This window comes from Bemisia tabaci, chromosome 3 (assembly GCF_918797505.1).
Source record: "Bemisia tabaci chromosome 3, PGI_BMITA_v3".
Lineage (NCBI taxonomy): Eukaryota > Metazoa > Arthropoda > Insecta > Hemiptera > Aleyrodidae > Bemisia > Bemisia tabaci.
In genome coordinates, this window is record NC_092795.1 from 50,529,826 (window position 1) to 50,548,749 (window position 18,924).

An 18,924-nucleotide genomic window follows, 5' to 3' on the forward strand; every position below is an offset into this window, starting at 1 on the left:
TCATATATAATTTAATTTGAAGCATTTTAAATAAGTTAGTTCATTCACAAACATTCTGGGAGACGCTTAATTGCAAGAACCTTCTTGGCGTTTTTCGTGGATGAGGACTAGGAACAGGGAGTAGGTCTCGGATGTTTTCAGTAAAGACCATTTTCTAAGTTGCATTGGCATTTGGCAAGATTGATAATTTATAAATAATGGTAGTATTTCACACTGTCACCATTTTTTTGAGCGACTATTCTAATGGAAAAAAATCTCAGAAATTATCTGTTAAACGTTTCCCTATTTTTTTTCGTAATGTATTCCTTGTCTTTGAGAGATAGTATTTCCTAATTCCATTCTATCAACTTACTCTTACGCAGTTGCTAATATTTTTTTGTTCCTGTCGGTTTTTGTTTAACTTAATTTTTCAAGTTGTTTGATTAATCGGGGAGAATCTGAAGAAATGTAACTGAAACAATTGCAGTGCAATTCTACTTTTGAAGGATGACACGGCTAAGTCATGTGAATGAGGCCAAGAATAGTGATGTAAATTCTTCACAGATTTCTTTCATTCTTACCATGAACCAAGTTTTTAACCAAAAATAACAAATGTAACTTGATCTTAACAACGGCTCAAAGCATTTTCACCGATTTTTCATAGAAAGCCAAAGCATAAAGTTATATCTACGTTTTGTTTTCAATATTCATTCATATTTCAAGATATTCTCTAGAGATCACCATCACTGTCAAAGAGGTATCTCTGAAAAGCAGAAAAGTATTTCTCTTTAACGTGTCAAGGTTTATGAGATTCAATTTGACAGAATTCAAGTATTTTAAAATCCACTCTTTCGTATATTTTTTCTTCATCCTACTATGTTCGAATTCTTATGACCAAGAAGCTAAAAAAAATATGTTTTGTCTCTGATGTGTAAGCAAGGTGAAACAAGTGGCAGTGAACACATTTTGATAGGATTGTAATATTTGATGTTCCTTTAGAGCTTTCTATGTTCGTCCTCGAAACGAAACACAAATTTAAATTTAAATGAATATTTGTTATTATTGTTTGGAGAAAGCAGGCTTGCACTGGAATCTGACCATTTCCTTTCTGATCTTTTCGATATTCTGTAACCATTCAAGATTATCTGTAGTAGACTACAGGTAAAGACACAAAAAGAGGCGGCTTGCAGGCAGAGTCAGAAGCTAGCATGTGGTATTGAGAAGGATTGAAATACAATAATATTGGCACATTCGAATAATCCAGGCTTGTCGAAGCCAATCAACCTTTAGACAATAGATCGAGCCGCTCCTCTGACTTCGCCCCACAACTGCCACTTTTTTTGCTGTAGGTTTCTAGATTTATGACGAAAGCATCTCTTTATAATACCTCAGATCAGTCAGCACCACTCATTTCTCTGAGATGATTCATGGGTCATTCTGACAGCTCTCGAGCGTCCCATGATAATTTACTTTAAAATAAAGCAATGAATTGAGAAATCAATCTATGAAAAAACAAGGGAATGCTTATCAGGAACAACCTCTCGTAATGGTTTTCTCTGTGTATCCCGATAATAATCTTTTCCTCCTTTTACAATAGCCATGTTCGGTGACGAGACGTTGCAAGTTATATTTTGTTAACCTAAGTTCTGCGTTTATTATTTCCCCGTACTATTCGACTTCAGAATTTTTCAAAGATTTTACTGTTTACTTTTGAATTTTTTTATTTCTCAATGCCTGAGTATGATTTGATTAGCTTCAACCAGAATCAACCTAACTGCATAACACATTTTACCCCTGTGTTTAATTTTTTTAAATTTGCAAAATATCTTAGCTTAGAACTGTCTGCATATTTCCTTCTCGTACAATTTGAAGTAATAGTATACCCAAAAGTATCAAGCATATAACAAAATTTAATTAAATTAAATGAGGTGTTACGAATTGTGAAATGCAGTTGTGCTGATCCTGATTAAAGCAGCCCAGTTATGCTACCAGGTAGATTCGATTCTCACTGTGTTTCAAAGATTTGTATCTTCGTGATTGTATTTTTTTGTAATTTAATTTATTTCATTAAATTCATGTAAGAATAAAGATCTTAATTACTCAGTTCTTGATCGTCATTTTTACCAAGGGATCTAGAGGCGGTTCAAAATTGCATTTTGGGTGTACAATTATTGTGAAGTAAAAACAATGAAATTAGAAACTGTTCTGTATTTGGATTTGTTCTTAAAGCTATATTCACGTTTTTTTTTTTTTTTTTTCAAATGCCATATAGATGCAGTCAGAGATTTTCAAACAATTGAAAAAACGAAAAGAAAAAAAATGGTTGAGAAAATAACATATAGTGCCTTCTTTGGACGAGTATTAACAATTGCGTGTTTGTAATGAAGAAAATCTGTGCCTTCTCTCTGAGAGTCTCGACCTTATTTAAACTTTTGAGAGGTTTTAAGAATCAATGAAAACACATGACATGGTTACAGATGATTTTCAGCGACAGAATAAAATTCTCATCCAAGTTAAAAGGCTATTTTAACAAAGAATTTCTTTTCCCAGGGAGTAAATCATCTTATTCTATAGTAAAAAGGTATTGGTGTAACGCATGGCGCTTGAGGCTCGAAGTGCTCTGGGGGGTTCGACCGCGAAGCGGTCAGGGGGCGCAGCCTCTCAGCTCTCCTTTAAAATGGTGTCTTTAACGTAACCATCAACCTCTTTTTGAGTAGATTTATTTACTGAAGTCCCTAAATCTTTGGTCAATGATTTGAGACACAAAACTGGTCCAAAACAAGCATCAATATGGCAATACTCTTCCAATATGGGTACTATAGAAAACATCATCTCTCTTGGAAAAATTGGACTGAGTTTGACAGAATCGCATCAAGTTTGAATTGAGACAAAGAGGCTTGAAGTTTTATACCTCCGTGAGACACAATGTTACAAAATTTGACACTCAAAACATTTTTTCTCGCCTGTGAATTTAAAGGGAAGAAAATCTACCAGTAGTTGAATTCACACTTTTTCTAAAATGTAACTTGGCGCGTTTCTGCTGAATTCTGTCCAATGCAGGATACTTGATTCAGGTACTTGCTCAATACAATTAGTTTACACTTGTAGAAGGTCTGTCCAAGAAGAAACCTGATTGTTGTGCTTCACAGCAAACAGCTCCAAAAATGTCTCTCCTTAGATCGATTAAAAGCTGCTCAGAGGCCCAATACATTTCTATGATGTTGTTCCGTGACGTACGGTCCTTTCATTAGACATGATTATGCATCCAGCGCAGTCAACATGAGTTTACTTCCACAACTCTTTAATTTAATCAAAATTTTCAGGAAGTTTGTATTCCTCCCATCAAGTTTGTTTATAAAGAAACATTTTCCAAAACTCATTAGTCTAGATGGCTCTTCCCTCTTGAAAAACAGTTCATTGAAGTTGTGTGAATTTATGCAAAGCACCTCCAGCCTTTCAAGGAAGATTTAAGCCAAGAATCAGGAGGAGGATAAAAAAAGTACAGCTGACGACATTTATGTCATTTTATGCACAAAATTAAAGAATTTGAAGCAATGCAAGAACAGGAACATTGTTGTAAATGAAGGACTTTTTTTGTCTCATCTTTACTTTGAAATGAACAAAATGCTTTAAATATGACTCAATTTGACGGCATTAATGTTACCACGATTTAAGCACTGATTGCGATAATTCCATTTTTAGAGTAAAATAAAAATATTATTGGGCTTGTCAGATTTAAAGTGAACCAGATAGAAACTTATTCAGCCGTCCAGTTCCTCTCAAATTGCGAAAATCTGGCTCCTCCAAGATCAGACCTCATACAGAAGTACAGGTGCAAGCTGAGAGGAGGATAAGACTGAGGGAGATTAACTTAAAAATAGGAAGACTCAAGTTTACAAGTAAATAAAAATTGGAAAAGTAATTAATAGGGGTCATTCATGAGGAAAGAAACAAATCAACAGTGCTAATAACATGTTTTTGTTTGAAAATTCAAAGCTTGAGGACCCCATCTACTTCAGCCACGGTGTTGGCGTACGAGGAAAACGGTCTGACAATAACATGACAGGCAAAAGAGAGCCCCTCTCCCTTCCTCCGAATCTGTTTTGCTCTCAAGTCGGAGATAAGTAAACCGAGCACTCGAAAAATTCAACTCCTGCAAACTGATTATTGAGAATTGTGACAAAGAAGACAAAAGGTATATGAAAGGAACCTATTGGTGGAGGCGGGTGGTTGCAATAGACACAGGAGGTTGGTAATAGACTAACTAACAGCAACCCACAAGAAACCCTAAAGTTAGTCCATCATTTTCTCCCTTAGTCTATAGGAGCCACCCATTTCAACCAATGGGACTGCTTCATACTCCCTATGTCTTCTTTGTCTATTGCTTTGTCTATCAATTTCAATAATCAGCCTGCCGGAATGACGAAAAAGATAGGGAGCAAATGCAGCGGAAGGGCTGTCTTTGCCAGGCAGCGGATCAGACAGTTCTCAAAGTAAGTCAACATTCTGGACTGAGTGTACAGGGCTTATCTTTGGTGCAAGCTCTTCTTTTCTTTTACGTTTCTTTCCTAATCCATATTTTTGAATACCTAAATAACAATTAGTGAGATCTCTTGCTGCATTTGTATACTTCCCATCCATCTGAAAGCTATTAAAAATCAAATTAATGATCTAATTTCTTTCAGTGGTGATGTAAATGAATGCTCATGAGCAGAAAAAAAGAAAGAAAAGACAGTTCTTCTCTTCCTAATTGGCAAAATTTAAAAAAACTAGGGCTCTTCAAAATCTGTAAAACGGTTGTTGATTCTGGATATATTAGAAATGATCTAATTTTTAATGAAAACCCCTCAGATCAGGACATACTTTTTAATCATGATCAGGTTACGAGTGAACAACAGGAGTTTGACGCCCATTTTTTGATCCACCAGATTCAAAAACGCATTGCAGATATAGATCAAAGACATTTTTTGGAATCTTTCAAGACCAGGAACCAAGCAAAATTTTATTTCACGATAGGAAGTTTGAATTTTTTGTTCTCAAGCACGCTAGCAAAATCACTAATTAACACATTGGAAGCCATAGCTACAGCCTGCAACCAAGAATCGGTGATTCATCAATGGATTACTGTGGCTGAGAATGAAAATTACTGACATTCGACTGTAATTTAAGACTCATCACGATTATTGGTACCACAGATAATGGAAATTCAGGTAATTCAATATCTTAATACAGAATACTCAGCGGCAAAATTTAATTACAGTGACTTCAACCATGAGTCATTAATTTTATTCTCATGAAAAATGGCCTCAGAAGAGAGAATAGAAAGGCTTTTTTTGCATGCGATGTTCAAGATTTGGTCTTGAGAGGATTAAATATAATCAATGAGACATATTTATGCTAAGAGGAACTATGTTGCACGCAAACTCTTCACACATAGTTTCCCTTGACATAAATAAGTCCAGTAATGAAAACACTCTGGAGCACCAATAGCATGATCACAAGTCCATCACAAAATTAGACTGTGTCTAAAGGAAATTCAATTAATAGGAACTAAGCATACAGTTTTCACTCCTTTTTCCGCGATCGTCGTTTCATATTTGCTGTACATGTGGGACAGTACCATTTGCCTTTTGGAGGGTCCGTTATTCCAACACAAGGACAATGGTACCATTCGTAAGGACACTGTAACATAAAAAAAATCAGAAAATGAAGTATAATTAGGATCAGTGATAGCAAGGTAAAGTAGGTGAAAAGATTTGAGTCCTGGTGTGTGCCAAGGTTTATAAACAGGATTCACAGAGTACTAAGAGAGATACTGGATTTTTGAGAGCACATTTTTTATACAAGTAATTCACTTTGGCAGAAAAATTACCATTTGTTCAGTTTTAAGTTTTGTTTGTGAGCAGGAAAGCAGAGAGGAAATTTAAAAAGATGATTACTTAGATCGTAGAAAAAAACCTTTCCGGAGGCAAGGCAGATGTTTTCAAAGTAATCATAGACAGAGATAAGACAATTTTCAAAATAAAAAGTGACCAATTCTTACATTTTGCTTTGACTTCTTAACTCTTCCGTACTTGAAATGAAAAAATCATGCAAAGGCTGAAATTTAGCGAGGTGATTCTGTGTTCACATTCAACAAAGAGAATACATCTTTAAAAACCTGGCCTAATATCAATGCCTCATTTTTGCTGGGTGTAGCGTAAGATGTATTGCTCGCGAGTGTGGTTGGTGCAAAGAAATTTTGAGGAAATATCAGTGGGTCAAGAACAAAATCAAGTAATTCCATATGCGACGTTGCTTCAAAATGATAAAATAGGAGCGGACATTTTGAAACACCACAATGTGGATACAATGTTTCCTTCTTGCCACATATATTTTACTTTCATCTTGGCAGAAAAATATATAATTATTCATGACAAAGGTTCCTCTTTGGTGCTGCTGACATAAATTAAGGGAAAACTACTTCCAGCCGCTTGTTTTTCAAGCATGCTCGCATGGTAGAAAATAGTTACTACTTACATTCTTATTATCACAGGCTACCATAGTTCCGTAAGCAACTTCATTGCATGTGCAGTATCTTGGCTCATCCGGATCATAAGCAGCATCAACAGACTGCTCAGAATCTTCGATGGACTCCTCTACTACTGTTGGTATGGCAGCATTAGAGTTGTAAATTTGATTGTTAAACGCAGACATGTTACCCATACCATTAGATTTTCTGAAAAAGAAATAAATAAAAAAACTAATGATACAAGCAGTCACTGAGCTCAAAACGAAAAATAATCCAGTCATGTAGGTGGGATCAAATGCCAATAAAATCAAATATTCATAAATGGAGGAAAAATTATTTGTTATTTTGGAAAAACGTGAACAATGGGAAACATCGAAGAAAATTCGGTAGTCTTTAAAACGAGGAACCAAGAGTGTTTGGCAAAATTTCTCAATAGTGAGCAGAACACTCATAAAAGTTTGTGTAGCTAAAGAGTCACTTTTCAAAGATTCATAATCCCATTTTAAATAAGAAAACAATCGAGCTCTAGGACATACATAATTATTAATTAAGCGCTGTTTTTGATGATGCTTTTACACATACAGATGATGGAGTTTGAAAATATAATATCTTTGTTTTTTTTGTTCTTTTTTTGGTTGTAAAAATCAAGTAATGAAAAAATTATTACTTTTTGTGTTTTTTATGGGTATCTTGAATAGCAGCAATGGCCGTTTGAGCAGCTCCCGCTAACTCGCGACTTATGGCTAATTCTGTACCACCCACAGCACTACTGCCAACTGAACCAGCTCCTGAACTGTGTATTGCTTCATAAGATGCTTTCAAGCTTGCAGTCCTCCGTCCTTGTTGCATCTATTGATTGAAAAAAGAGATACGAAATGAAATTATTGAGCGCAGTGTCAGCTATTCTGCTTTTATGGTGCAATGCAATATGCACAAGTGTTCTGTTTCCTTTGGTTATGACTTGTGCAAACCTATGCACCTGAAATAATATCTTTCGGTTACATAGGCTTTGCGCCCATGTTGAACTTAGCTGATTACTTTAACTTGCGTTTAGCGATGACTAATTTGTAAACGGCATCAAACATATTAATGGCCGAAGTCAAAGACCACATATTTCGATCGCAATGTTTCAAAATTTCCGATCCTATTTTATTTTTTCGAAAAAAAAAGAAGTCAACTTCATATCTGGAATTTTATGCAGAATAGTCTCCTGGCAGCGAAGGAAAATCAAGGAAGTTTTCAAGAAAAGTCATTGACTAGTTTTCTGACGAAAAATAAAGTTAGATAGGAAGTCTGTGCTATCCCAGACACACATACAATGCTATGCACTTTGGCCATCGATACATCGTTACCTGCCGGCCAAAGTATCACAAGCTCCATACAAAGTTTAAAAATTTCCGCCACCATTTTATTTTTTTACAGAGAAATTGTTCAACGAAGCTGTCTGAAAATGTCACTCAATTTTCTTTGTGCTGCCGATAAATTCAGTGAAATATTTGAACAGATTAATTCAACAATTTCTTTGTAAAAAAAATGAAATGGCGCTGGAAATTTTTAAACGTCGCATGGTCCTTGTGATACTTTGGCCAGAAGGTGACAATATCACATCAGCTATCTTGACTGTATTAAGATAATAGTAAAAAGGATGCCTATGATTTTTCTGCTGCTATTACACAACACATCTTGTGATTATTGGTATTACTTAACCATCATCTTTCATAATTTTGCTGCAAGTCACTTTAATTAAGATATTTAACATCGATACACATTATTCTCTATACTTTTCTTGTATCTTTTGCATTCTTCAATAACTTTTACATAGAGTATTTAACATCTTTTATTCATTCCTGTGAGCAGTCAGCAATGTGCTGATACTCGCGAAAGAACCTTTAGAACACCAGAGGGAATGTTGCTCCAATTTGCTTATTTTCAAATCCTAAAAATCCAAGAGTGTTTGAATTAGTAAATTCTATAACTTTTGCAGACGTTACAGAAAGAAGCAGAGTGCATTCTGCAGTCTCAAGAAAAAAAGTCGAGGGAAAATATAATAGAACAAATTAGAAGAAAAAAAAAGACTAAAATTGAAAATTTTAGCACAAATGGGAACTATTTGAAATGAGGAACTTGAGACAAAGGTACCTGTTGAGTTGCCGCTATGGCTTGCGAGGCAGCTGCAGCTATGGCTGTTCCACCTGCACCCATATGAGCCAATGAATATGAAACGGGGGGCGAAGGAGATATTGTTCCACTGGATAACATATTCATGGCTGTATTTTGACTTAATCTAACATCACTAGAAGTTTTATCCGATAACTGCTGTCGCTTTGGTGCTTCTGTTGTTAATGAATCTCTTCGTTTTTCTGTGAGAAAAATTAAAGTTTGATCAAAGATACATGATACAGGCAAGATTTGTTTAGATGTATTCTAAATGTCCAAGCTTATTCCTTTAACCAACTTTAGGAAGACTTTAATATATCAAATCATGTTATATCGGATTCCGCGATTTAACGGATTGATTTTCCGGTCCCTTCAAAGGTTTCAAGCTAATTCGGACTAAGAGATTCTGCAATTCCACAGACTTATTTGCCAGTTGAGAAATTCGATGAATTGAGATCTTACTGGATATGATCAAGTTGGAGGGCGGATGAGGAACCCGAAATTCTGAGCTATTTCACAAACTAAATTTTAGAGCACACTCATCGATACTTGGATAAATTCTTTGTGTTTAATAACATGCTGTGCATTGTGTTGTACTTGGTGTTGGTGGTATTGAAGGGCTTACACAATATGACTAGAGTCAAACTTTCATTATATTAATTTTTGGCAATGCTAAAAGCTGCCTCAAGTAGCGTTCCTACTTGTGTGAATTTTGGGCTGAGAGGTGAAAATTTTCTCTCTTTTACAATTCTTATTGACTCAGCAAAAAAGCCATGAGAATTGAGGAGATCAGCTCCTTTACATGATGTAATGATAAAAGCAATGGTGCATGTCTGTGGCCTGCACTGCCATCCTAGGGAAGAATGCCATATGAATATTTCAACATTGCCAATATTTCTACGATAAAATATTTTCGTGAAACTTTGAATACCTTCCCTTAAAATTTCCGGATGTTTACTTTAGATTAAACTTTTGATAGAATTCATTAAAAAATTAGAAAACAAATATCCACAAGTTTTCCTGAAAATTTGTTATGAATTCAAGGAAATGTGGCGATGTTGGAAGGCTCTTACAGTGTTTTTCCTTAGCAAGGCAATATAGTATTAATCACATTTGCTTTTTAGTTTTAGAGAAAGTTGAAACACTTACTATTTGCAATAGCTTGCATATTACTATTAGTTAACCTGCTGGAAGAGAAACTATAACGATTTTCTTTTTGACAACTGGGTGAAGGATGCTCAGACTCAGCTGCCCCTGTAATGTTGCAACAAATTATTTACAAAATCATTCATGACAGATAAAGTCAGAAACTTAAAGCAGAAAAAACGTAACTACATTGTAAATAAATAAAGAAAAAAAAAGAAAAGAAAAAGAACATGCAATTTTTGAATCTTTCCACAATTATATTAACTTTCCTTAAATTTTCATTATTTCTTGTACTGTGAGAGGGAGGGCGGGATGTTAAAAGGTCTCAAGAAAGTGGAGGCCTTTCACAATTTTTTTTTAAGGTTTGAATACATTGAAGAAGACAAACAAAGAACAGATCCAGCGAAAGAATTTAAAAAATATCCTAAATTCCAGACAACTTCTATGTTTTTACGGTGGGTATTTCTCCAACTCCTGACTTGGCGGCATCAAACTGAGATAGCTGATTTGAAATTAAAATCTGTGAATAACTGCTATGGTTCGATGTCTTCCACTACATGTGTCAACCCTTAATCATCAAGATGACATACACAGGAGATGCTGGATCCAGTCAGGGATTTGCACAAATGCGATTGATAGGGCTTGCTCTCAGCACTAATTCAGTGCCTTCGTCGGCTATGACAGTGTTTGCTTACGATTGGACTACAATTTGACTTCAGGAACTACAATTTCTGGTTCAGTTTAGAAACAACTTATGTACAGATAATTTCTTTATGTACATAAATGTTTTTACAGATGAGTCGGAAATTGTTCCTAATAGTAAAATGTAGTACAATTATACCTGAGAGGTCAAGGAAATCGAGGAGGCTTATAAATGGATTAAACTTTGCAATTTGGAACTACAATTTTTGGATCAGTTGAAACAACATATACACCACTAGTTTCCCTATAGATATAGGTGTTTTTACAAAGAGTTGGAAATAGTAGTTCCTAATTGCAAAATACAATCCAAATCTACAATGATTCTGGATAAGAATGCTCTAAACTTACTCCTTTCAAGAATTTCTGTAATTCCCATATGATCTGCTTCAAGCTCCATTTTAAATTTGTGAAGCTCTTGGTCTAATCTTCTAACGTACCTCGACACTAGTTCATGCATGTTGTTGGCTAGCTGAATTTTTTCATCTGTAAAATAAGAGAGGAGTTCTGTTTCAGAGATATAAAATACTATAAGGTAAAACATGATCAGCCTTAAACGCCACTGATCATGTAGCATATTGACCACAATGCCATTCATTATAAGTCTCCCCAAGTGTACTCTCACTTAGATCATGTTCATTACAATAACCAGATGAAGTGAAAAATTGACCGTAGTACATGTTCATTTATTTGGCGATGGGGATGTTTAATCACACAAAAGGTGACTGGCCTCCACTCAAGCAAACAAAAATGTCTGTTAAGGAAAAAAAAGTGTTATTCATACTTACCCCTAAACACTGAATACTAGAAATGCTAAAATAACAGTGATAAACTAAAAGTAAACCTGCACGAGGAACAAGAAAGTTCTTTGCAAGGAGTTCTGGGGCAAAATTTTTGTCGACCACTTTCTATTAATGAGCCGGGAGGACTACGCCACAAACCGCAGAAAAAAGGTGCTGAAGACCTAATATAACTTGTTGTCAAAAGAGAAATCTTTCATTTTTATTTTGTTCAAAAGTAATAGAAATGTACCTTACCGCCTCTGATGTTGCAAAATATCATTTCATGTTTACAGTTTTCTAGGATGTTAGCAGAAAAAAATAGAGTAAATAATGCCTGAAACTTTCTGAGAATTTATCCTCAGCTGTTAAATCAATACCAAAAAAATGTTGATGCATTATGTTCAAGAGATTTCTGTGAAACAAAAAGTGAATAAATTAGGAGTTGAACCTTGTCTATGACCCATCTTATAAAGTTACCTGCATCTTCCAAAGTTTTATAATAATCACTTCTGATATTTTGGTACTCGGCTTCCTTGTCCTGCGGCTTCATTCTTCGGGCATTTAAAAAAAATTCTTTCACTCGTTTCTCTAGACTGTCAGTAGAATCTGAAAAAAAAGGTCAGAACTGTTAAGAGAGCAATGTTGAAAAATTAAAAAAGGAATACATTCAGTAAAGTTCCACACTTTATTACTGACTGAGAAAAAAAAAAAAAAAAAAAAAAAAAAAAAAAAAAAAAACTGACGCAGTAGCAATGATTGAATGCTTTGCAAGGAATGAAAGGCAGTCCTTCATCTAGTAGAGAATAGTGTTTTCTTACAACATAGGGTTCCAACTACATGCTAGAACGGCACATGGCATACTTAGGGCTCCTAAATATGTATGCATATTTTTTATAGTTCAATGAAGACTGTTAGTAGTAACATGTTAGAAATCAGTGTCAGAAAGCTCCACACATAGAAAATTCCTTCTCTGAGGAAAAATGTATAGTCGCCATCATTTCGACGAAGCATTCCTAACACAACATTTTACTCTGATTTTTAGAAGAAGCACCATTCAGTTGCCTCTTGCTTTGGCAGGCAGAAAGATTTAAGTTCTTACAGTAAAATTTTAGCTTGTACTTGTGTTGTAATGAAAGGGCAGTGATCCTTAAAGGTACAAATTAGAAAAAATAGAAAAGGAGAACTTACTTTGAACTTGAAGATCTAACTCTCTCATGTCTGTGAATCGATCCCACAGCTCTTGAGGCAATTGCTCGATCACTGAAAGTAGTCAAAATGAAATTGAAGTTTGACAGAACTATTCAGTTGACACTTTAAGTATTTTAGCTGTTGCTTGCATGTTTAAAAGACATGTGAAGGTACAGCAAAGTTGGCGTAATAAAAGCTAGCGCTTCAGCTTCGTAAGTATGGTCTGAATATCCTGTCATAGTTCACTTTCAGTGACATACGTTTAACCGTCATTCATGGAAAAATGGCTCAAACAAGCGAGTCAACATTACCTACCTAATCTAAACTTGAAACATGTAATTCCCATCTGTAACCCACAATGAGCTGGTAATCAATGCTCAGCCCATGGTCAAGATCTGACATCAAAGAAGAATCGGATATTTTAAGAGCTTATAAAAATAACATTAAGTAAAAACAAGAATTTTGGAGCACCCAAATCAAAATTACTTAGCATTTATCTAACTTGGCCATCTAGACAAATGCGCGTTAATAGAGGGGTAAATATTTATAGTAAGATTTAATTCAACAGCAACTCCAGCTGACAAAACCGATACAAGACAACTAGTCCTTCATTTTAATTTTTAACATTGATCAGCGATGCAAAGACAATGTTGACGCAAATAGCAGGTTTTGATAGCGCAGATGATAGCGGAGGTTTGTTGATAAGGCTCAGGAGTGCCTCCGGAAGGAGAAAGTCTGAAATCTTTGATGATGTTCGAGTAGATATAAAAACTTTATATCATATAACGATAAATTGAGATCCTGTAATGGCATTAATGCAAGAGCATTATGTGAGTTGCCGCAGGCTTTCAATCCCCAAGGAGGGTCAAGCCTTCCAAAAAGAACATAAAAAAGTGATGTGAATATTGTGAAATTGGGTCTTACTTTCTAGGTAATCTTCGAGGTACAACATTTTGCTACTGGATGTAATGTAACAACAGCGAATAAGAACAGTATACTTTGAGATAATTCAAGGTACAGAACACTGAATTGTCCAAAAAATTTGATTTAGAGAAAAGTTTCAGGTTATGGTTTCAGCTAGCGTAAACAAAAACAAAATGGCTGGAGCTTCCAAGAAGTGAGGTTAGGTTCCTTGGTAACTCATCAACGAAACCTCATAACACGTGGTTTTTCGGTCTGCTTCTTGTAGTATTTGCTCTGAAACTAATTTAAGTTTAATCCTCGATTCTCCTTATCCACAGTGATAATTGAAGGCGTGTGTTCGGCATTTAACAAAATTATAAGTAGCCATCCGTGATATAAGGTATGTATGTATACTTAGATATCTTACTTTTTCAGCAGCCTGATTGCTGAAATTTTGTGTTTGTCGACCGGATAAGGCTAGATTAAGGAGAGTTGAGTTATGTGATTGGTCAGACTTATCCTTTGTCCGCTTTGTCATACTGATAAAGAATGGGTTTAACCAGGATTTGACAACATATCATCGGCAACCAAATAGATACCTATTAGGCTTTTTTTTTATCTGTGGAACACTATGTCAGCGGTTCGGACTTAATCAACCGTCCTAACTGCGGCCTCAACCCACCGTGGAAGAGCGGTCCAAGCGTTCCACTGCAACTCATGCAACGGACCCGCTGACGAGTAAATTCATCATGTGAGGCGAATGGGTTAAGGACAACCAGTCAATGTGGTAGGAGCAATTGTTACTTGCCCCTCAAGGGCTTCTTTTTATCCAAACCGCATAGGGTCGCCACGGAACACATCACTTTTTTTATCCTGTTCCGCTGGCGCGTCCTATGTGTTCCAGTGGAACGCTTGGACCGCTCTTTCGATGTGGTTTGAGGTTGGTTGAAGCCGCGGTTTGGCTGGTTGAACCAGCCATGGACCGCTACCATCACGTTCCATGCGTTCCATGGATTGAGAAAAAGCCCTTCAGTTGCCAGCCCAACTTTCTCAAAATTTGGAGAAAATGCATGCAGATAATCACAGTTCTTTACATATCGCGTTCGACTCTAATTGACTGTCAGAGATCTTGTGGGGTACTCAGTAGCCATTAGCACTCTCGGTCAGGGAAAAGCAGCAAGGTAAACTGCCGTTGCCGTACCTAACTGCCTCGTTTCCCGACATCTACATGAACAACATTTAATGTAGTTGTCGTCATCAGTGCTATTACGTAATTAAAACAGTCCACGGTAATGAAGATGACAGAATTTTCCCCTGCCATTGCAACCTTTCCTCACATTTAGAACAAGATAATTCGACACCGAGTCCTGAAAAGTTGATGGGTGAGTCTTGCAATGCGAATCTCTCTGCCAGGTAAATCATTGTGATAGTTTTCTTTGTACCTATCATGATGTACCTTGTCCTTAGAGATTCAAGTCTGTTTCCCATGAATTACGCGCTTGAGTACCTAGAATTAATTATTCATGCTGTTTTTTTTTTTGCAGAGGCTTCACTATGAGCATTCTAGGACAGAAGGATGAAGTAATGGGTGAAACACCTGCACCCAAAGCAGTGAAAGGAAAGCAAGCCAAGTAAGCTATTTACTACATCAAGTTCAGTCAGCATTTTGTGTATATCATTTATGTCATCAGTGATAGTGACAATAATGATTTTTTTTTTCATAGTTACTGGCTCATAGCATTGGGACTCTCATACAGGTCAAGGTGTTGGCAATTCTCTGAAGTAAGCCACTTGAAGAGATGTAGATTCTTCCATCTTTATCAGTGGTTCATCAGTCTCCTACTTTCATGAACTTATTGTCCAAACTTATTTGTTTTTTCCAGCTCACTTTTTTTGCCATTGAATATGGACTTCTCCAGGATCCCATAACAAAACTAAGTAAAGTGCTGATGCATTCCTCAGCCTCGGCTCCATGAGATGTTTCATGGGATTCGTCCCAAGTTTGAATCGCAGGAATGAAACTTCTGGGCTCTTTCCCCGTTAAACAAAGCAACAAAATTTATTCTCCTTCTCTCTGAGTCGCTCTTAGGACTCCACAAGGACTTTTCTCAAATGGTACTGCGATTAGTATTGACAAACTCAATATTTTTCAGAACTTTACAAGTGAGATTTTCTCCTGGAACTAATGCTATGAAATGTCCTGAGGAGACAAGACCTTAGATGGCTATCAGAAAGATGTGTGAGTGTTCTCTGATTCCTTTTAAGGATAATGTATCTCCCCTGCTCTCTCTTGACCTGCGTGAGTAGTCCATACTTGCAAGAAAATTTGAAAAATATGGCTTATAATCTACAGAAAAAGTATGATGACGATGCATAAGAATCTGATGAAAAGAGAGAAATAGGGAGGAAGGTAACACTATTAGGAAAAAGAGTCATAGGGAACGACGATTTAATAACTGAAAGAGTCCCCTAGCTTGTGCACCCCAGCACACTGAAAAAATGGCAACAGGCAAATATTTGAGGGAATAATGTTGAAAAGTTTGATATTTCAACGAAGACTTAGACCCTTTTGGCTCCAAAAATTTAAATTTCCTTCAAAGTCACAAGTGAAAAGTGAGTAGGTATGCCATACACTCCATACTTACAGCACAAGTTTGATTGATGTAAGCTTTAGTTTACTCTTCTAGTGCATATTTACAGAAGCTATGATCATGTTTATATCGATTGGCATAAAAAAACTGTGAGGTGATTTCGTTCATGCTTCTTTGTAAAATTCTGCATACCCATGATAGTATTCACTAATGCATCTGCATAGTAGAATTATTTTAAGGATCTGTTCGGCCAAGAAGTACTCAAAAACTTATTTCATACCAAAGGTGAGAATTTTTCAACATTGGTCACCATGTCCAGCTTTTCTGATAGAGATTCATCATCAGGCTTATTTCTGTTGAAACCGGTTTGCTCTTCTGTACTGTCCTCTTAGCCCTGAAGTTTTGACTGAGGATCTCTTGGTCCTTCAGGTGTATGCATAGGACCTTTGGATGGACATTTTGGTAGGCAATATGTTTTGATTAAACTGAACATTGCATTAATTAACAAACAAGCTAATCTCTGTTTTTTCCTTTTTTTTAGGAAAGAAGGTGTCAAAACTCTCGCAAAAAAAACAGTATCAACTAAGAAAAATAAACCCAATAAACAGAAGAAAAAAGAAAGTAAATCAGCAGTTTTGTCTGAGAAAAAAAATAGTATGAGCAGTTTGAAAGTATTAAAAAATCAACTTTGGATGAAAGTTGTGAAAGAACTAGCTGGCAGGGCTAATCTGATCCCGATTCATCAAGAAATTTTAAAAAAACTTGTCGGTCGCACATGTGTACCCCAACATAAGGATCGATTTGGTGTGAGTATAATTTTTGAGTATTTATGACATAATTTATTTTTCTGAAAATGAAACACTAAATTTTGTTACCATTTTAAGTTTATTGATAATTGATAGTTCATCTAGCAGCCCCCCTATTATCACCTTCTTTCATCCTTGCATTTCTCCGGGAATCCATTTGTTGGAAGTGAAGAGTAATCATTCTTTAGCTTTAAAGTTTAAATGTTTGAAATTGTATTCTCGCCTTTCTGAGTCAGTTTTAAATGAGAGTATTATTTGTGATCCTTTGATCTGCATCTAATGGAATTCAATTGCTGTAGGTAGGTAGATATTAATTACTCCTGGAGTGTAACCGTTTTTTTTTTTTTTTTTTTTTTTTTTTTTTTGGGGGGGGGGGCAAAAAAAAATTATAAGCATGTAACTACTGTAACCTCTAGTCTAAAACAAGCAAGAGAATAAGAATTCCCTTTCTAGGTAAAATATATTTAGTGGGAATAATATTTTTCATGAAGATCTGTTATTATTATAGACTCCAGAAACCACAATAACTCATTGTTACCTTGAATGAATGGAGATTTATTCCACATTTGGTCTTTATTTTGCCATAAAGAACTACCATTTTGGACCCACCCACTTAGTGCCTATTAGTGCGATAGTGCCTATCCACACAGGGAAACTAATGAAGCATAGGTTGTTTCTGAAGTGAAGGAGTAGTAGAATAGAAAACAAAAATAATTTTAGACCCAGTTGCAAAATTTAGTCCATTTGCGAGTATCTTTCTTTTACAACAGAGAGTAGTCATATGTAAACCAAGTATTCTGTTATCTAGGTCTCTTATAACCCAACCTTTCCCTAGTTTCATAAAAGATGCACAATTACTCCTTGTTTTTTCAAGCAGAACAATGTAGTATTTACCAATTGTCTAATCCAAAGGAATTCTCCGTTACAGACTTTTGTGGGAAGCTGTTTAAAGATAGACAAAGAAAAACACGGAGCATCCATTGGTGATTTGTTCATGATGCTGAAAAAGGCTTTTAAGAAACATTGTCAGACTGCAGGACTTCAGAAAGCAGCCGTAGCAGCCACTCAAGTGAAGAAAGAAGAGGAGACGAAGAAACCTAGCAAGAAAGTTGTTGACAGAAGTCATCTGACAAAAAGTCAAAGGAAACGTTTGCGCAGGACTGAAAGGCAGAAACTTGCCCGTGCACGTGATGGAATACTTAAGCCATCAACAAAAAAAGGCAAGAAATCAAATCAGAACTCTAAAAGCAATAAATCAGTCGGTAAGAAAGGCAGTGTGCAGAAAATTAAAACACCGAAGAAAAAAGTTATGAATAAGGGGCCAAAAAAAGACAATAAAGGTAAACAAAATGAAACAAAGGCTGTTAAAATGGAGGTAGAGTGATATGTTTTTATAAATAATAATGAATGAAAAACAAATTATTAAATCTTTTGATTCCTGAAGGTCTTTCTTCAAAGTTATTCGACTGAGAACAAGTCATGAAGAAAGAAAAACCAATGTATTTTCTGTCTCTTTGGTTTTTCTTCACACGATATTTTTTTAAGTCTAGCTTTTTTCTTATGAAGAAAGTTTATTAAATCTGTTTGTAGGGCGCATCTTGCTCTGCTCTAGAGATAAGATTGCCATTAACATCCCGTGACAGTAAATTGTCATCCAATCCTGGAGCCTAATTCATCAAGTTAAGAAATAGAACAAATGGAACCAATAAACGCATAAAAACCCCCATGATAACATAAGAGAATCAGGTTTTTGCCTCTTTCTCTCTCTCTCCTCCTCTTTACCCAATTTCATTCAATTTTTGACACAACTTTACATAGTTGTTTGTGCAACTAGAGTTTAAAAAGCAAGAAAATTTGCTTAATATATCTTTCTCCGGTTTTTGAAACCCTCAAATTTCATATTTTTGCAAATTAGATAATTTTTCCTGTATTTATAGACGTCTCTTTATATTTCTTTGTGAATGGACTTTGTCTGCTTGAAATATTTGTGCAGGACCATAATGTAATAAACATGAATCACATGACAAAACGCTTTTATGAAATCTCTTTTTTTATGGTCTTCAACCAATTCTCAATAATTAGACCAATAAATCCTTAAATTTACATAAATCAATGTGTTTTCCATTTTCAGCCACTCTTAATATTAGCCTTCATTTTTCCTA

The 18,924-nt window shown here is 35.6% G+C and overlaps 2 protein-coding genes across 2 annotated transcripts; one reads left to right on the forward strand and one right to left on the reverse strand.

The window, feature by feature from the left end:
- Positions 1-2,167: 2,167 nt before the first annotated feature.
- On the reverse strand, positions 2,168-13,555 carry Ing3 (Inhibitor of growth family, member 3). The gene is made up of 9 exons (XM_019041606.2): positions 13,387-13,555; positions 12,463-12,534; positions 11,752-11,880; positions 10,844-10,978; positions 9,797-9,901; positions 8,630-8,850; positions 7,158-7,339; positions 6,499-6,697; positions 2,168-5,661 (listed from the first exon to the last, which is right to left on the reverse strand). The coding sequence occupies exons 1-9, from the start codon at positions 13,412-13,414 to the stop codon at positions 5,545-5,547; spliced, it is 1,188 nt and encodes a 395-aa protein (XP_018897151.1). The 5' UTR covers positions 13,415-13,555; the 3' UTR covers positions 2,168-5,544.
- A 45-nt stretch (positions 13,556-13,600) lies between these two features.
- LOC109030572 (uncharacterized) lies at positions 13,601-18,871 on the forward strand. The gene is made up of 4 exons (XM_019041607.2): positions 13,601-13,765; positions 14,910-14,996; positions 16,498-16,762; positions 17,691-18,871. Exons 2-4 carry the CDS (start codon positions 14,920-14,922, stop codon positions 18,144-18,146), a joined length of 798 nt encoding a protein of 265 aa, XP_018897152.1. The 5' UTR covers positions 13,601-13,765; positions 14,910-14,919; the 3' UTR covers positions 18,147-18,871.
- Positions 18,872-18,924: the final 53 nt, after the last annotated feature.

Excerpts from the sequence above, each read along its gene's own strand:
- LOC109030572 (XM_019041607.2), top strand. The coding sequence starts at position 14,920 with ATGAGCATTCTAGGACAGAAGGATGAAGTAATGGGTGAAACACCTGCA. Across the intron at positions 14,997-16,497 it reads GTGAAAGGAAAGCAAGCCAA|GAAAGAAGGTGTCAAAACTC; the intron begins GTAAGCTATTTA and ends CCTTTTTTTTAG. Across the intron at positions 16,763-17,690 it reads AACATAAGGATCGATTTGGT|ACTTTTGTGGGAAGCTGTTT; the intron begins GTGAGTATAATT and ends TCTCCGTTACAG.
- Ing3 (XM_019041606.2), bottom strand. The coding sequence starts at position 13,414 with ATGTTGTACCTCGAAGATTACCTAGAAA. Across the intron at positions 12,535-13,386 it reads CCTCGAAGATTACCTAGAAA|TGATCGAGCAATTGCCTCAA; the intron begins GTAAGACCCAAT and ends GACTACTTTCAG. Across the intron at positions 9,902-10,843 it reads TACAGAAATTCTTGAAAGGA|GGGCAGCTGAGTCTGAGCAT; the intron begins GTAAGTTTAGAG and ends GCAACATTACAG.